The sequence below is a fragment of the Gouania willdenowi genome, chromosome 4 (assembly GCF_900634775.1).
Source record: "Gouania willdenowi chromosome 4, fGouWil2.1, whole genome shotgun sequence".
NCBI classification, from domain to species: domain Eukaryota; kingdom Metazoa; phylum Chordata; class Actinopteri; order Blenniiformes; family Gobiesocidae; genus Gouania; species Gouania willdenowi.
The window spans coordinates 32,979,033-32,995,349 of record NC_041047.1 but is presented as its reverse complement, the minus strand read 5'-3'; the positions used below and the strand labels follow the sequence as shown (position 1 = coordinate 32,995,349).

The 16,317-nt window shown below is 42.9% G+C and overlaps 1 protein-coding gene across 2 annotated transcripts in view; it reads left to right on the top strand.

Annotated features, from left to right (window-relative positions):
- Positions 1–16,317, top strand: part of tprg1 (tumor protein p63 regulated 1) — a 52,264-nt gene that overhangs the window by 18,986 nt on the left and 16,961 nt on the right. For both annotated transcript variants that reach the window (XM_028444158.1, XM_028444160.1), the window contains exon 4: positions 1,359–1,535. In XM_028444158.1, the coding sequence (XP_028299959.1) occupies positions 1,359–1,535 (177 nt within the window). The remainder of the gene's footprint in view (positions 1–1,358; positions 1,536–16,317) is intronic.

Below are 16,317 nucleotides of genomic sequence, written 5' to 3'. Positions count from 1 at the left end.
GATTTTGCCCACGTTAGCAGGTGACGTCACCTAGAATGTGAGCTCCTCCCTCTCCAACTATTCAACAGCTAAAACAAACACTGTGGTTTAATATAGAATATATATTATACTTTATTGCCATATATGTAAATACAAACTGCACTACTGGACGCCAAACTGCACTACTTTTTCTGCTGCGATTGAGTTGGGATGTTTACAGATTTGTGGCTCACAGAGCTAACAACGGACTCTGTTGTGGAATTGGATGCTTCCAACTTTAACGCAGTGACGTACGACGGAGAGCGGTAAGGAGAGTGTCTGGTTGTGTTTGTGTGCGTAAAGGAGGAGCTGCTGCTCCTGCTGCTCTGGTTCTGCAGCAATGTGCACACACTTTTCCGACTCTAAATCACTGCATGTTGTTTGATTGCCTCACACGCTACTATTTGGCCTTGCTTTTAACTCACCAAACCAAAGGCCGAATGTTGCTTTTTGTGCAATATTGTGCTGAATATATTTGGTGGCTGAACATTGGGTGCATCTCTAGTTTCAATATTATTTTTGTATTTTAATAAAAAGAAGTGAAACAAACTACAGCAGAGCTGAAGTCAGCTCTTTAAAACATTTTTAAATCTAAGTTAAAGGCTCTCTTTTTCTCTACTGCATATGGCCGAGAGGGAGATTTTTCATGTTTTTACTGCTAATTTAATGTTGTAATTTATTTTAACTGTTTAATCTTTTCTGATGCACTTTTTGATCATGGAAAGCACATTGAATTGCCTTGTGTATGAAATGTGCTTTACAAATACATTTGCCTTGCCTTAATATTATACAAATATTGAATAATTATTTAATATCAGTAATAATAATATAGTGTAAATATTACAATCTAATTATTTACAGTTATAATTTCCCCCAACACAGTATGTGCACCCCTGTTTTAAAACAAGTGAGTCTATGCTTCGAGCAGAACGATCGGATGCCTTTGACCTCATTAAACTGGTTTGAGTTACGTGAATGGCACACCTCCCTGAGTAATCACTCCATCATAGTTTATCAAACATGCTGATCTCCACAAGCATGCGTTTGGAGTGCCTTTTAATGTATATACAGATTCTAAATCACCTTTCCATTCAACTAATAACGTTTACAAACAATAGTCTTTTAGTTGAGGTGTCTTTGTAATTTAGCTTGAGTATCCCTTTAAGGTCAAGAGCTCTCTTAGTCAAATATGGACTTATTTAGTTTTTTAAATCACAAAGAAAGTGTAAATATTGTTGTTTGTGGTTGGTGCAGTAAAATTATGCTTTTTACCTCTATGATATCATATCATTGTTTGTTCTGGCTTTACTTTGGATGACATACATTTCTGATCTTTTCAGGGTGGATCACTGGAACAATGAGAAGGAGCGTCTTGTTCTCATTACCGACAACTCTCTCCTGGTCATCAAGTATGACTTCATCATGTTCATGTGCGAGCAGATCCAGAGAATCCCACTCAACTACATCGACCGCATTTTTCATGGCACCTTCAGTTTCCCCAGTGCTTCCCTGCTTCAGTAAGTCTAACGGTTGAATCCACTGTTTACCTCACACAAGCAGCCAGAAACTCACAAAGTCCAATTGCAATTGCCGTTATATGCCGGAAATAATTTGAGAGAAAAAAACCTGTGGACCTGTTTGGGGTGCAAATGGGGACAGCCAAGCTGAAGCAGACGCAGCAAGAACTGTTCAGAAGTAAGGAGTGCATAGCTGTCATTTGGAGCTGTCACTTAGCTGATAAGTGACAAAATTAATGTAGTCCTTTTATCCAAACCTTTTAAAGATGGCTCAGGGGATACCAACCCAGCTAAAACTAATTTGATGAATAAAATGTAATGTGCTGTGAAGAGCTTAGAGAGCGCCGCCTTCATTGAAGGGTTTTATCTCTGCACATTATGTTGAATTATACATAAAAGGCTTGTGATGGCCACCCGGGAGTCCACCAGTAAAAAGACGGTTTCAACTAAGAAGGAATGGAGCCTCAAACATTACCTCTGTCTTCATCTCCAGCTCTCTTTTTGTCTCTCAACCCATCTTCGTCTACTTTTTTGTGTTGATGTTACTCTGGTTTGTTTTCAGAGGTTGAGATACAGTAAAAGTTATGCACAATGAACAGAGATCTTCCTTATATGTAATTATTGCAAAAATGATCTTTGAGAAAAAACATAATTTTTGTTTTTTATTGCTAACAAGCATTGTTCGATACTGAAGTCACATGTTCAAAACTCTTAACAGTCTGCATGTCCATCATGCATCTCAGCTCAACAGTTACTCTCATCCCTAGTGTTTCTCACCAACAAACCACTTCATACACATATCAAAAGAAGCTCATTCAACCGCACACTAGCAAATTGTCTCACTTTGGAAACACACATTGTCATTCTGAGCCAGTAACGTGCCGTGAGCACTAGGGTTGGGTAGGAAGGGCGTTGCAAATCGAGACCACCAATGTCCACACCAATGACAATTCCATATGTTTCTGCTGGTGTGTTAATCTAACAAAATCAAGATCGTAAAACACCATTAAAGAAACATAAACAATTATTCAATATAGTGTAAGCGACGTGGGTGTGTGGAGTAAATGATTAAGTCCAAACTCAGGTTCTGCTCACAACTTCCTTTAATCAGAGAGCTCTCAGAAAATCACGGACCGCAGCCGTCTCTTTTAGTTGTTTTTTTTCTTCTCCCCCTGTCTTCTTCTCCTGCCTTTTTCCTTAACTCACCTCTAGCACCCCTAGCAGTAACAACATGCCAACTCCAAATCAGAACATGAACATAAAACAATATTGTAATCCTCACACAAAACAATACTGTAAACAGTCTCAGAAATACCATTTTAACTCTTACATTTCTTCCCCCCTTTACAAAAGAAGCATCCTCGCTTCAAAATAACTGAGCTTACCGCACATAAAGTAACACCCAAACATCATACCAAAATAGCATATCCGCCAACAATAAACAGGTTTTTTTTTTTTTAAATTACTCTGTCGTGTTACTGTGTCTTCTTCCTTTGCTATTCTTAACTCGTATGCAAATAACCCATCTCACAGACCATGTAGACAGATTTGCTAAGTCACACAAAGCATCAGAAACAAAACATTGCCAACACAGGTCATTTTTCAGTCCTGTAGCGTGCTGGGGGACGAACCACACGTCCCGACTTAGTCCTCACCCCTGCAAAAGTCCGAGCCGCAGGAGAAAGGACAGTGGAAGATGCTGATGCAGCATTGTCACCCTCCTGTGTTGAAGCAGTAGCAGCCCTGTAAGGCAGAGAACGCACGCCGTCTGAGCCATAGTTGGAGTGGACCTTTGAGCAGCTGGGTCCAAGTACACATAAGGCCTACAGCCTGAAAGTGCTGTAAAAGGTGAAATTCCTGGACTGGTTGCTGGAGAACCACATCCTGGAGGTAATGGTGGAGTACAAGTCGCCGACCAGGCAGAGCGATAAGGTTTTAGGCGGTTGTAGTGAATGACTTTAGGTTTAGCTGTTGGGTCACGCTGGTCCACAAGCTCATAGTTGACTCCGACCTCGCCTGACCACGAGTCCAGTTGTTTCAACACCTTAAAGGGGCCAGTCCACTTAGGTGATAGCTTTTGCCTGGCAAGAGAAGGAAGGTCAACCCAAACCAAATCATCTGGCTCATAGGCTTTATGTTTCATCCGGCGATCATACTAGTGTTTTTGCTGGGCAGCTGCTACTTCTATGTTATCTGCAACAGAATGAAAAGCAGCATATATTTTCTTTAACACAGAGCTAGCATAGGCACTGGGAGTGCCTGTTGTGGCACCTGAACCTCCTGGGGGATCCCCAAGCAGAAGATTGGCTGGCAAGCGGGCTTCCCTTCCATGGACCAGGAAAAAAGGAGTATGTTTGGAAGAGGAGTGAACACTTGTGTTGTAAGCAAATTCCACCTTTCGTAGATGATTATCCCATTCGCCTCCTCTCGTGTATAAACATTTTGCTAACTGGTCCTTCATAGTTCTGTTGGCCCCCTCCACCATGCCATCTGACATGGGATGATAAGGAGATGTCCTGGTTTTTTGTATTCCCAGCTGGGAACACAACTCTTTGACAAGATCAGAGTCAAACTGGCGGCCTTGGTCAGTATGTAGACTTTGGGGCACACCATGATGGCTGATGTACTCTTCAAACAAACATTTAGCCACAGTGGTTGCCCGTTGATCCGAGAGTGCATACAAGTTAATGTATTCCGTGAAGTAATCCATCACAACAAGTACATATCGATTCCCATTGCTTGTCAGGGGAAGTTCAGTCAGGTCTGCCGCAATCTTTTCAAAAGGCTTAGATGTAACGATGGTTTGCATTGGGGCCTGTTGATGTGGTGTTTGTGGTCGACGAGCTTCACAGGCTGTGCATTCTAGACATCACTGAGTTATGTCACGAGTCAAATGGGGCCAATAACATCTGACTTGTGCCCCATTTAATGTCTTTTGTGCACTGAAATGTCCGGAAAGTGAATGTCCATGTAACGTTTGAAACACTTCTTTCTGCAGACTACTAGGGACTATAATCTGCAAAACTGGGTCACCTGGTGGAAGTCTGACTTTGCGACACAGGAGATCATTAACAAAAGTGAGTCATTCACCACCCAGTTTCTAAATTTGTGCAACACAGGATCTGATTTCTGAATATGGACCAAGTACTTTTTGTTAGTTGTCAAAAGCGAATCGCCCGCGTCAGGCTGTATGTGCGGTGTGAAAACTGCAGCGGTTGATACAGATGGTGGATCTTCTAAGCATTGAGAAAGGTCAGCACGTTGAATAGATGTGGGAGCCCCTGAGTCAGTCTGTGTGTGACTAGAAACACACCTCACCCGCTCAGCTGTAACCATGGTAGTAATATCCTCAGCAGACGGGACAATGTGACTTAGAGTCAGCATTGGCATGCGCTTTCCCCTGTTTGTATTCAACAGTCCAGTCATAGGGATCAATTTCCAAAGCCCAATGTGCCCGACAACCTGTAGAATCACAAAACTGGGCCATCTTCCTGAGAGACAGAAGGGGCTTGTGGTCTGTAATGATACGAAAGGAGTGGCCTGTTAAATATTGGCGAAAGTGGCGAATGGCCCATACAATAGCCCACAATTTCTTGTCATATGTAGGCCAGCGTTTCTCGATTTTTGACAAAATTCGACTGCCATAAGCAATGACATGTTCCTGGTTTTCTGTATTTTTTTTTGACAGCACACACCCGATGGCCTCATTAGATGCATCTGTGAAGAGCAGAAGCTCTCGTGAGAAATCTGGATAGGAGAGGATGGGCGTGTTACACAGTGCATGCCTGAGGGTTTCGAAAGTTCAACCTCAGTCCACATAAATGTATTTTCTTTCTGAGTGAGGTCATGCAGTGGACCTGAAACTTTAGCAAACTGGTAAATGAAATGTCGGTAATAAGAGCACAACCCCAGAAATGCTCTAACTTCCGTGGGATTCTTAGGTAAAGGCCAGTCTCTCACTTTTTCAATGTTTTTTGGGTCATGTTTTAGTCCTGCTGATGAGACTACATGTCCCAGAAATGCCACTTCTTGCTGTGCAAAGCTGCACTTTGAAGGTTTGAGTTTTAACTTGGCAGCTCTGAGGCAGTCAAACACTTCTCTCAAATGCTGAAGGTGAACAGAAAAGCTGGGACTGTACACAATAATGTCATCCAGATATACCAAACATGTTTTCCATGACAGTCCTTGTAAGACTAATTGCATAAGATGTTGAAAAGTGGGAGGAGCATTTACCAGTCCCATAGGCATCACACAAAACTGGTACAGTCCTCTACCAGTGGTGAAAGCTGTCTTTGCTTTGTCTTGCTTCTCAAGCTGCACCTGCCAGTAACCTGATAAGAGATCCATGGTGCTAAACACTGATGAGCCTCCGAGTGCATCCAAGGTGTCATCTGTCCTGGGCAGAGGGTGTGCATCTTTTATAGTGATTGCATTTTGACCTCTATAGTCCACACAAAAACGCTAAGTTCCATCTTTTTTTCTAACCATTACCACAGGTGCAGCCCAGGGACTGTGACTCACTTCCACTATTCCCTTTTCCAACATCTCCTCAACATGTGATTGAATCAGTGTCTGCATTCTTGCGGAATGGTAAATGGTAAATGGACTTGATTTTATATAGCACTTTATCACCACACTGAAGCAGTCTCAAAGCGCTTTACACATCAGCTCATCCACCCAATCACTCTCACATTCACACACCAGTGGGACAGGACTGCCATGCAAGGCGCTAGTCGACCACTGGAAGCAACTTAGGGTTCAGTGTCTTGCCCAAGGACACTTCGACACATAGTCAGGTACTGGGATCGAACCCCCAACCTCTCGATCAGAAGACGACCCACTACCACCTGAGCCACGGTCGGAAGTGCGATACGCCCATTTTCTGACCGGTGGTGCATTGTTAATGTAAATTTTATGTCTGACCACATCGGTATTACCAAAGTTGGTGCTTGTTTTACTAAACACATCATGGTAAGATGAAAGCATTTCATAAAGATCAGCCCTCTCTGCAGTAGTCAGACTTCCACACTTTATGTCGAAAGGCAATTTGTTTGGCTGTGTGACATTATGAGATACACTGGATGAGCAGGTGGGAACATTACACATGGGTTGAATCTTCAATTATTTCTGTGTCAAAAATAGGGGTAAACTGTCCTAATTGCATACCTGCACGAAGCGTCACCCAACTTTGAGTAGGGTTGATGATCCGTGCGATAGTACAACTATCTACAGCAGCAGACAGTGTGTGAGCAACAGCAATCTCCTCCATCTTTGTTTGCTGGGGCTCAAGACAGCCAATGTAGTTGCCTGGATTGCCTGCGCTGATTACATGAGGGGTCAGAAAGTCAAAGCCTAAGATGAAACCCTGACTGACATTTCTGATGACTTGTACTTCATGTTGTAATGTTGGAGACCCGAGTTTAAAAGTGATGTCTAACGTTCCCAAAGTGCCGAAACTTTGGCCGGTCACAGCTTGTGACATGATGAATTTTTTTTTTATGGGTCTTGTTGCTAGGGACGGCATTGACATTTTGATTTCTTCGCTGATGAAGGAAATAGTGCAACCCGTGTCTAGCATTATGTGCATATCAGAGCCCTCAGACATGTCTGCTTTATCTTGTTTTTTTGTAGTCTTCTGTAGCCCTCAAATGCAGTAAGACAGCTGACACACGGATTCTAAATTTTTATATGGCTAATAAAACAAACCAACAACCAAAAAAAAACGGGATGGTGGACATCTAACTAACTCACTGTGTCTCGAGATAAGCTAAGCTAGCAGTTAGCACCGTGGGCTAACGTTAGCCTCTGAGACTCTCAAAGTTGAGCAGAATCCAAACAGATGATATTCCAACAGTTTGAACATCCCACCGCTACCACAAGTGTACGTGACGTGGGTGTGTGGAGTAAATGATTAAGTCCAAACTCACAGGTTCTGCTCATAACTTCCTTTAATCAGAGAGCTCTCAGAAAATCACAGACCGCAGCCGTCTCTCCTATCTTCTTCTCCTGCCTTTTTCCTTAACTCACCTCTAGCACCCCTAGCGGTAACAACATGCCAACGCCAAATCAGAACATGAACATAAAACAATATTGTAATCCTCACACAAAACAATACTGTAAACAGTCTCAGAAATACCATTTTCACTCTTGCAATAGCCTCCATACTCTCCCAACAAGATATATCTCATGACATGACAGCGCATCAGTTGTTTGTGTTGGAAACAGAAACATGGAGAAAATGCAAACAACAACAACAAAAACTCGGAACAGCCTCAGTGAGGCACATCCACAAAGCCAATCCTTCCTTTTGTACCATTCACTGTGGAAATTACGAACATTTTTCTGACCTTACCTTTGCTGAAGGTCTGGTAGCTCAGGTGTTGGTCTCCCATCTTATAAAAGCTGTTGTTTTTCTTCAAAAGAAAGTTTCTTTATCGTCTCTGGCGCTGTCATCCTGCCTGTAGTGTTATTCCGCCCACGAGCTAGAGAACGTAGCAGAGGCCACGCTGTTCACTAATTCACTAATGCACTCTGAAGGTATGTATAGCATTTAGCATAGTACAGTTACGTCCAAAAGCAGCATAGAGAATTGCCTTTTTACGTACATGGTTTTCATATTGGAGAACTCACTGCACATGCGCAAGTGAGTGCAGTGCCGTACTGTGCCGTACCAGGAAATAGTGATGTTTAGTCATTTGGGCTATGAAAAACACAAAATGCTGACACTTTCAAACTTATATGTACTGTAGGCTATTGGAAATCGAAAAATAAATAATTTATAATTATATTATAATTAAAACAAATGACTGCACGTCACTGTTCTGAGCACAATGAACTACAAAATACTACCAACAAAGAGTATAACCTATAATACATCTTATCTTTAAAGTTTGAATGATTTTTGTGAGGTAAATCAGTATTTTATTATAAAATAAGATCTTTGCACTTTGATGGTTCTACATTATTGTATATGCTGTAATCCAACAAGACTATCAGTCATCAAGAGCATCTGTGCTTTTGCAGTACTTCAGGAACTTACAAAAATATAAAGATGACTGTAACCAGAAAAAAGCAGAATCTCAGAAATCAGAATGTGGTCTTTCTCTCCCTCTCCTGGTTGCTCTTCTCTCTCTACCAACCTCACCACCTGCTCTTTGATCCATACTTGCAAAAGAAAAAGAATCAGAAGCCACTCCTTTGTTTCTGATAAGGCCTTACACAGATCACCTGAATCAGTTTTTATTAGGGGGCCAAGCCCGCGGGGCCAGTTCCTAGGACCAGCGGTGCTAGGAACCCTATTGTAATCGTAAGGATTTTTATTTTATTGTTATGTTTCCCCCGGTAAAAGTGGTGCTGCAGGCTAAACCGTGCATGGGAGGGTGGTGCCCTTTGGACGGTGTATTGAGACCCCTCTGCGTACCTTGGACGCAAAAACTCACATATGTCCGCCAGCAGGTGGCGCTATAACCAAGGTCAACATGTTTTGGCCTACGACTCCCACACACCAAAACTTCTTATCTACAGACTCTTTTAATAGCACTGAATCAGCTGGGCTAGGCCATGCCCATTTCCGCCTATAGTTTTCTTCATGCAAAATCGCAAAAACTGGAAAACCTACTTTTTCAAACTTCTCCTTGGGGTTTTGTCCTATCAGCGTGAAACTTGGAACGTGGAGTCTTCAGTTGGACCTGATCTAAAGTTCAGCCAATAATTTTGCTTCAGCAAAATGTGCGCAAATTATTAACAAGTAAAGTTTTCAAGTTAACTATAAAAACGTGAACTGGTGCATATCTCGGTCAAAAAAATGCTAACAATACCAAATCTGAGATCCTTGGTTGGCATGGGACTGTGAGGGTATGCGCCAAAGTTGGCTAATGTAGGCCAATAGGGGGCGCTGCAATTAAGGGATATTTATATCTCTTAAATGGCAAGACCAATTTTTACCAAATTTTGTGGGTATGACCTTGGGTGGCTCCTGAGGCCATATCTCAAAGTTATTTGCGATTGGTCAAAGTGGGCGTGGCTTTTTACATCATAACATATAAATAAACAAACATTTATTTCAGCTGAATTATTTTGTTTAGGGCTGTGAAATTTACAGGATAGATATAGAATAACTGTCGCATATTTTGGTCAAAATAAATGCTAACACCACCAAATCTGAGATCTTTGGTTGGCCTGTGACTGTGGGGGTATGAGCCAAATTTGAATATTTTAGGCCACTAGGGGGCACTGCAATTCTGAGAAATGTATATCTCTTACAGGCACGACCGATTTTAACCAAATTTGGTGGGTATGACCTTGTGTCACTCCTGGGGCCGTATCTCGAAGTTCATTGCGATTGGTCAAAGTGGTTGTGGCTTATTACAACATAAACAACAAACGTTTATTTCAGCTGAAGTATTATGTTGAGGACTGTGAAATTTACAGGGTACATATAGAAGAGCACACGGACCACCCATACCAAAAAGTGTGCCACTAGGTGGGGGTATAATGGGTGCAAATGCATTTTGGCCTGTAACTTTAACATTTTAAATCACATCTTCCATAACTTCATATCCACCTGTTCACTGCAAATGGCACGTTGGCCTGTATTACAATTAATTACTTGCTTACAGAATTTAAAGTAACTTAACACCCCAGGATTTTGTCACTAGTGCCATTTCATTGTCAGAATGTCATACTAGTGAACATTTTTAAAATGTTTTACTCGAATACTGTCATTTAGATTTATTTAGACAATTCTGCAATGATATTGCAAATAACATGGTGTTGATGTGCACCAATAGACATGTAGTAAACACACACTGAACGAGCGCACTTATGCCTGCATTTATTCACCCTTTAACTTATGCAAATAGGCTTATTGACATTTTCAAATGATGATCTCTTTTTCTTCACAATGTCACTTGCCTTAGCAGCCTGCCTTGGCTTATATTTTGACACAGCTAAAGAAACTACAGCCTTACTCGCCAGCTTGACAGTTGTCTGGCCACATGATGTCAGTGTGCACCTTTTATTTTGGGGGGGGAGCTTGCCACATTACATTCTTATGTGTTGTATGCAGGGTTGGGGTCAATTCTAATTGTAATTGAAAAATTAGTTGCTGTCGTAATTGTGATTGAATTGTAATTGAGTTCAGATAATTGACTTTGTAATTGTAATTGCCATACAAATTCTATAAAAAATGTCAATTATAATTTAATGCAAAACTGGGGAACCATGTTACAGTTCTACATATGTGTTTAACTGTTATTAAAATGTGTTTCATATCAAGCTTTCCCACATTTTACCATTAAAAATAAATAAATAAAAAAATAAAAAAATTGGGAGTATACAAAAAGGCTCAGATGTCCACATCAAAAATATTAAAACCTATATTTTCATTGATTAGAAAGCCTAACAAGGCAATCAAGAGATAGGAAAGAGATTAGATAATAGATATTTGGTTTTAGTGTATTTTTTAGCTGATTAAGACCTGTTATCATAAGAGATGCTAACAGAAAACAAACACAGGTTAACTTTTATTAGGTTATTTATTTCAGGCTTGGTAAATGTAATTAATTGTAATTGAACTTTAGTCATTGAGAACATATTTGTAATTTACTTTGAGGGGCGAATTCACTAAAGGTTTAGGGGTATTAAAACTTGTGTAAACGTCACTCTAGGCCGTTTTGTTGTCGTAGAGCTGCACTTTATTATCTGGCTGCACTATAAACATAAGCTCGCTACCTGTTCCGGTCGCCTGTCAGACTCTACCCACATCTGTCACATCCATGCACATTTCTTCACTGCAGGATGAATACATTATCTATCTATCTCTTTGCTGTAACACCTTCAATTCTGCTGCTTCAAATTAATTTTTTCGCTTCCGTGCACTCGGCATTCCTTCACGCTCCATGTTCAACATAACACGTACAAAACACTCATTTAAATAGGGCAGTCTCCAATACTTCTCCACGTGCACTAATCATTTCTGCAATCTTAGCGAATTCCTCGCAGCAGGTGAGGAAACTGCTTCACCAAAAGATTTAGGGAAGCAACTGGTTAACCACCCTTTATTTTAGATATTAGTGAATCCACCCCTCAGATTATTAAAAAAAATTTAATTTCTTGAGCGCACCGTCGCCATGGATGTCGCTAGCGCGGTGCCCTCCCCCGCCCCCCCTTCCCCCTTTGGCTCACTTGGGGGACCACATGGGCCGGTGTGTGGCATGTGACGCAGGTGGGGTGGGGCCTTGCCCGTGGGGGGGCCCCCCCTGGAGTTGTGCTGGGTGGGTGTGTGGGGGCGCGGCCTGTGGTTCTTGCCGTGGCGGATCCGCGTCAGGGGTGGTTGGTCTGCTGGTTGGGTGCGCTGGGCCCCGTGGGCGCTGTACCAGGGCGGGGGTTCCTCGGGGGTGGGTCTTTGGTTGGGGCGTCTTGGGGCGCGTTCTCCTGCCGTCCGCCCGGGAACTGGCTGCCGTTCGGTGTGGCGCCGCGCTGCCTTTGGCGGGGTGGGCCGGGTGGCCTGGGGCCTGCCGTCCCCTGGGCTGTGCTGGGCACTTGGTGTGGGTTGGCAGGACCTGGCTGGGGGTGCTTAGGTTCTGTCGGTTGGAGGGTGACGGGATGGCCCTGCTTGGGCGGCTGATGGCATCCTCTCTTGTCGGGGGGGCCGGGGCCGCCTCCCTGTAGAGGGCGTTGTATCGTGGTGCCCTGTGGGCCTGTGCTGGCCCTGATGCGGCTTCTCTCCTGCCCGGCCGCTCCCTGTTGCGGCGGGGGGGGGGGGCGCTTCGGGCTGGCGTGCAGTGGGGATCGCTCCCTGGACTGCTGGGGGGTGTGGCTGGTGCCTGGCCGGGTCTGGGGGGTGCCACTGTGCCCCGTGGGGCCGGCGTGGTCTGGGGGGTGCCGCGGGGTGGGTCTCCGGCCGTGCTGCTCGGCGTGTCCCTGGGGTCCGCTGTGCCGCGTGCCTGTCTGCGCCATCTACCCTCTCCGGTGGCCCACCATGTGGATGGGCCGGGCTTGCACCAGACAGGCCTCCTAAAATGAACACCTCACTTCACTCCCAGCTGGTCTGGCTCACTCACTTGGTGCACCACACACCCATACCCAACCCTTGGGGGGCTGGATGGTGGGGCTGAGGATGGAGGGTGCCGTAGCCTGTGCTACTGAGTAGTTGCGCGGGGGCGGCATTCCCACCTCAAATTGCCCTACCAATCCCTCCAATTTGAATCGCACCTCAACACACCACCCCCCAGAGGGTGCGACTGCCACTTCCACCCTCCGGGTCTATTTGCACCACAGCTACAACAGTAGTTTGCCACCACTAAGTGTGGAGTGAATGAATAATGCCTTCATTCTGTAAAGCGTCTTTGAGTGTCTATGATACAGCGCTATATAAAATTGATGCATTATTATTATTATTATTACACTTATATACACAAAGGTTGCACCTCATACATTCACTAAACACACACATACGCACAGGGGATAGGGAAGTGCCTCTCCATTTCCCAATGGAGAGGCACCATAACAGGAAGGTGGGTAGGACCACATATTTGGGCCTGTCGCGGGTGGGGGCCTGGTTCCTCTGTTGATGGCTGGTCCACCGTGTAGAATGCAAATGCATTCTACACGGTGGGGGGGGGCTGGCTGCCTCTTGTCTTGGTGTCTTTCTGCTATTCTGGCTGCGTCCTCGAGTTCGGGGCAGCGCTTGGGTTTACAGTGGCAGTTTCTTGCACATACATCGGTCTACGATGCACAAGCATGCCTTGGACTGTGGGATAAAACTTGTAGTGGGCTTAACTTTAGACACGTTGATCCCAAATACCTGTTTCAGATATTACCACTCACTGCTTCCCTCTGCCCACAGCCACTACCATTATAGTTAAGCCTCACTCCTACAACTTCACATCTCACTTTACAGTAATCAACTCTTCCCCACCCTTCCATTTCTCTTCCTTGAATCGCTCCTCCCTACTCTCTTCCCACTCCATCTCCCCCCCACCCCCTCACCTAGGTGTAACACTGCCCTCTCTTTTTATATTCTCTCTTTAATAAAGTGTTTCTTACCCTTCCTTAGGGAGGACTGGTGATGGTCACAATTATGCAATAAAATAATGCAATTTAATTATTTAATTGTAGGGATGTAACGATTCACTCAACTCCCGATACGATTCAATTCACGATACTGGGTTCACGATACGATTTTCTCACGATTTATTTTACAAAATGGGAATGTTGACAAATGACTGAAAAATATTCCTTTATTTTTTTGGGGAAAATACTGTACTATTTTCCTTTTATTTTTCATTGTCAAAAGAATCCCTTGATAAACTATTCAAAATGATGCAATTTAACTAAAAATAAATCTTGAATGAAATAAATAAAGGAATAATACAAATGAAGAAGAAACCTATTAATTTAAATTCTGGTTCTTTAGTAAACAATTCAAAACTGCATAATAGTTCTTTTTCTTTTTAAAAGTGCAACTGAAAATGTATTTTGTGCCTTAACAATTGGACTTAAAAAAAACAAAAAAACAGTCATTTTACTGTATTTACGTCAGATATGTGTTTAGACCAGCAGAGAGAGCTAGTAACCCAGTGGTCGGTTGGCATGCAGTTATTCCACCAGTGAAGAAGAGAAGCTATGCTAGCAGACAGAGCTAATAGAAAAACGTGACTTTTACAGATATTCACGTAATATTACAGATATTCTTTCGGTGCTAAAGGGGTAATGAATCATTTATGAGCATGTTTAACAGTAAATGGCAGCCAGAAAGAAAATAGTAGCAGATTCCGCCCGTCACGTCCGCTTCTGGAAGGATTAATATATAGCGTCCCTCTGCTGTTTAAAAAAAGTACTGCGATTCAATTTTCAGAGCATCAATGTGAACTGTGGTACCTATGAATCGATTTTTAACTGCCTTACGATTAATCGTTACATCCCTATTTAAGTGCAATAATAAAAAATTTCAAATAAAATGCATTGCTGTCTAAAAAAAGATTGCACTTCTTGTCGTGTTGACCTTTGACAGCATGTGCAGACAAGTAGAAAAAAAAAAAAATGTAAATTATTTTTAATTGGAAAAAATCCTGGTCACTGTAATTGTACTGTAATTCTAAGTGAACATGGGAAATTAGGGGGCCAAGCCCGCGGTTCCTAGGACTAGCGGTGCTAGGAACCCTAATGTATTCGTTCCGATTATTATTATAGTTACCTTTTATTTTTCTCTTGGTAAAAGTGGTGCTGCAGGCTAAACCGTGCAAGGGAGGGTGGTGCCCTTTGGAGGGTGGGTCCAGGACCCCCAGCTTACCTGGGACATAAAAACTCACATATGTCCGCCAGCAGGTGGCGCTATACCAAGGTCAATACATTTTAGCCTAGTTTTGGCTTATAACTCCCATACCGTACGTCGCACATTCAAAAACCTTATATCCACAGTTTCCCTGAATAGTACTGAATCACCTGGGTCAGGCCATGCCCATTTCTGCCTGGACTTTTGTCAGAGCAAAATCGCAAAAACTGGAAAACCTACTTTTTCGAACTCCTCCTTGGGGTTTTGTCCAATCAGCGTGAAACTTGGCATGCAGAGTCTTCAGTTGGACTTGATCTAAAGTTCTGCAAAGAATTTTGTTTGGGCAAAATATGCACAAATTATTAACGAGTAAATTTTTCTTGCTAGCTATGAAAACGCAAACAGGTGCATATCTCGGTCAAAAAAATGCTATCACCAAATCTGAGATCCATGGTTGGTATGTGACTGTGGGAGTATGCGCCAAATTTGGATAATGTAGGTGACTAGGGGCCACTGCAAATATGGGATATTTATATCTCTTAAATGGCAAGACCAATTTTTACCAAATTTGGTGGGTATGACTTTGGGTTGCTCCTGAGGCCATATCTCAAGGTTAATTGCGATTGGTAAAAGTCGGCGTGGCTTATTACATCATAACATATAAATAAACAGCTGAAGTATTATATTGAGGGCTGTGAAATTTACAGGGTAGATATAGAAGACCACACAGACCACCCACACTGGCGCTATAAATGCAAACACATTTTGGCCTCTTAACTTTAACGTTTTAATTCACTTCTTTATAAAATTCATGTCCACGTGTTCCCTACATGGAGTCGCATCTTCTGACATATTCCACGACCACTCCCATGGGATATCGCTCTTTGTAAGTCACTACACATCAAATCCTACTTTTTCGAACTCAGCGTGAAACTTGGCACATAGAGACTTCCTTTGGACCTGATCTAAAGTTCAGCAAATAATTTAGTTCGGACAAAAAATGCGCAAATTATTAACGAGTAAAAGTTTCTAGCTACAAAAATACGAACTGGTGCACATCTTGGTCAAAATAAAGGCCAACAACACCAAATCTAAGATCTTTGGTTGGCATGTGACTGTGGGAGTATGAGCTAAATTGGAATAATTTAGGCCAATAGGGGGCGCTGCAAATAAAGGGAAATTTATATCTCGTAAATGGCATGATCAATTTTTACCAAACTTGGTGGGTATCGCCTTGGGTCGCTCCTGAGGCCATATCTTGAAGTTATTCGTGATTGGTCAAAGTGGGTAAATGGACTTGATTTTATATAGCGCTTTATCACCACACTGAAGCAGTCTCAAAGCGCTTTACATATCAGCTCATTCACCCAATCACTCTCACATTCACACACCAGTGGGACAGGACTGCCATGCAAGGTGCTTGTCGACCACTGGGAGCAACTTAGGGTTCAGTGTCTTGCCCAAGGACACTTCGACACATAGTCAGGTACTGGGATCGAACCCCCA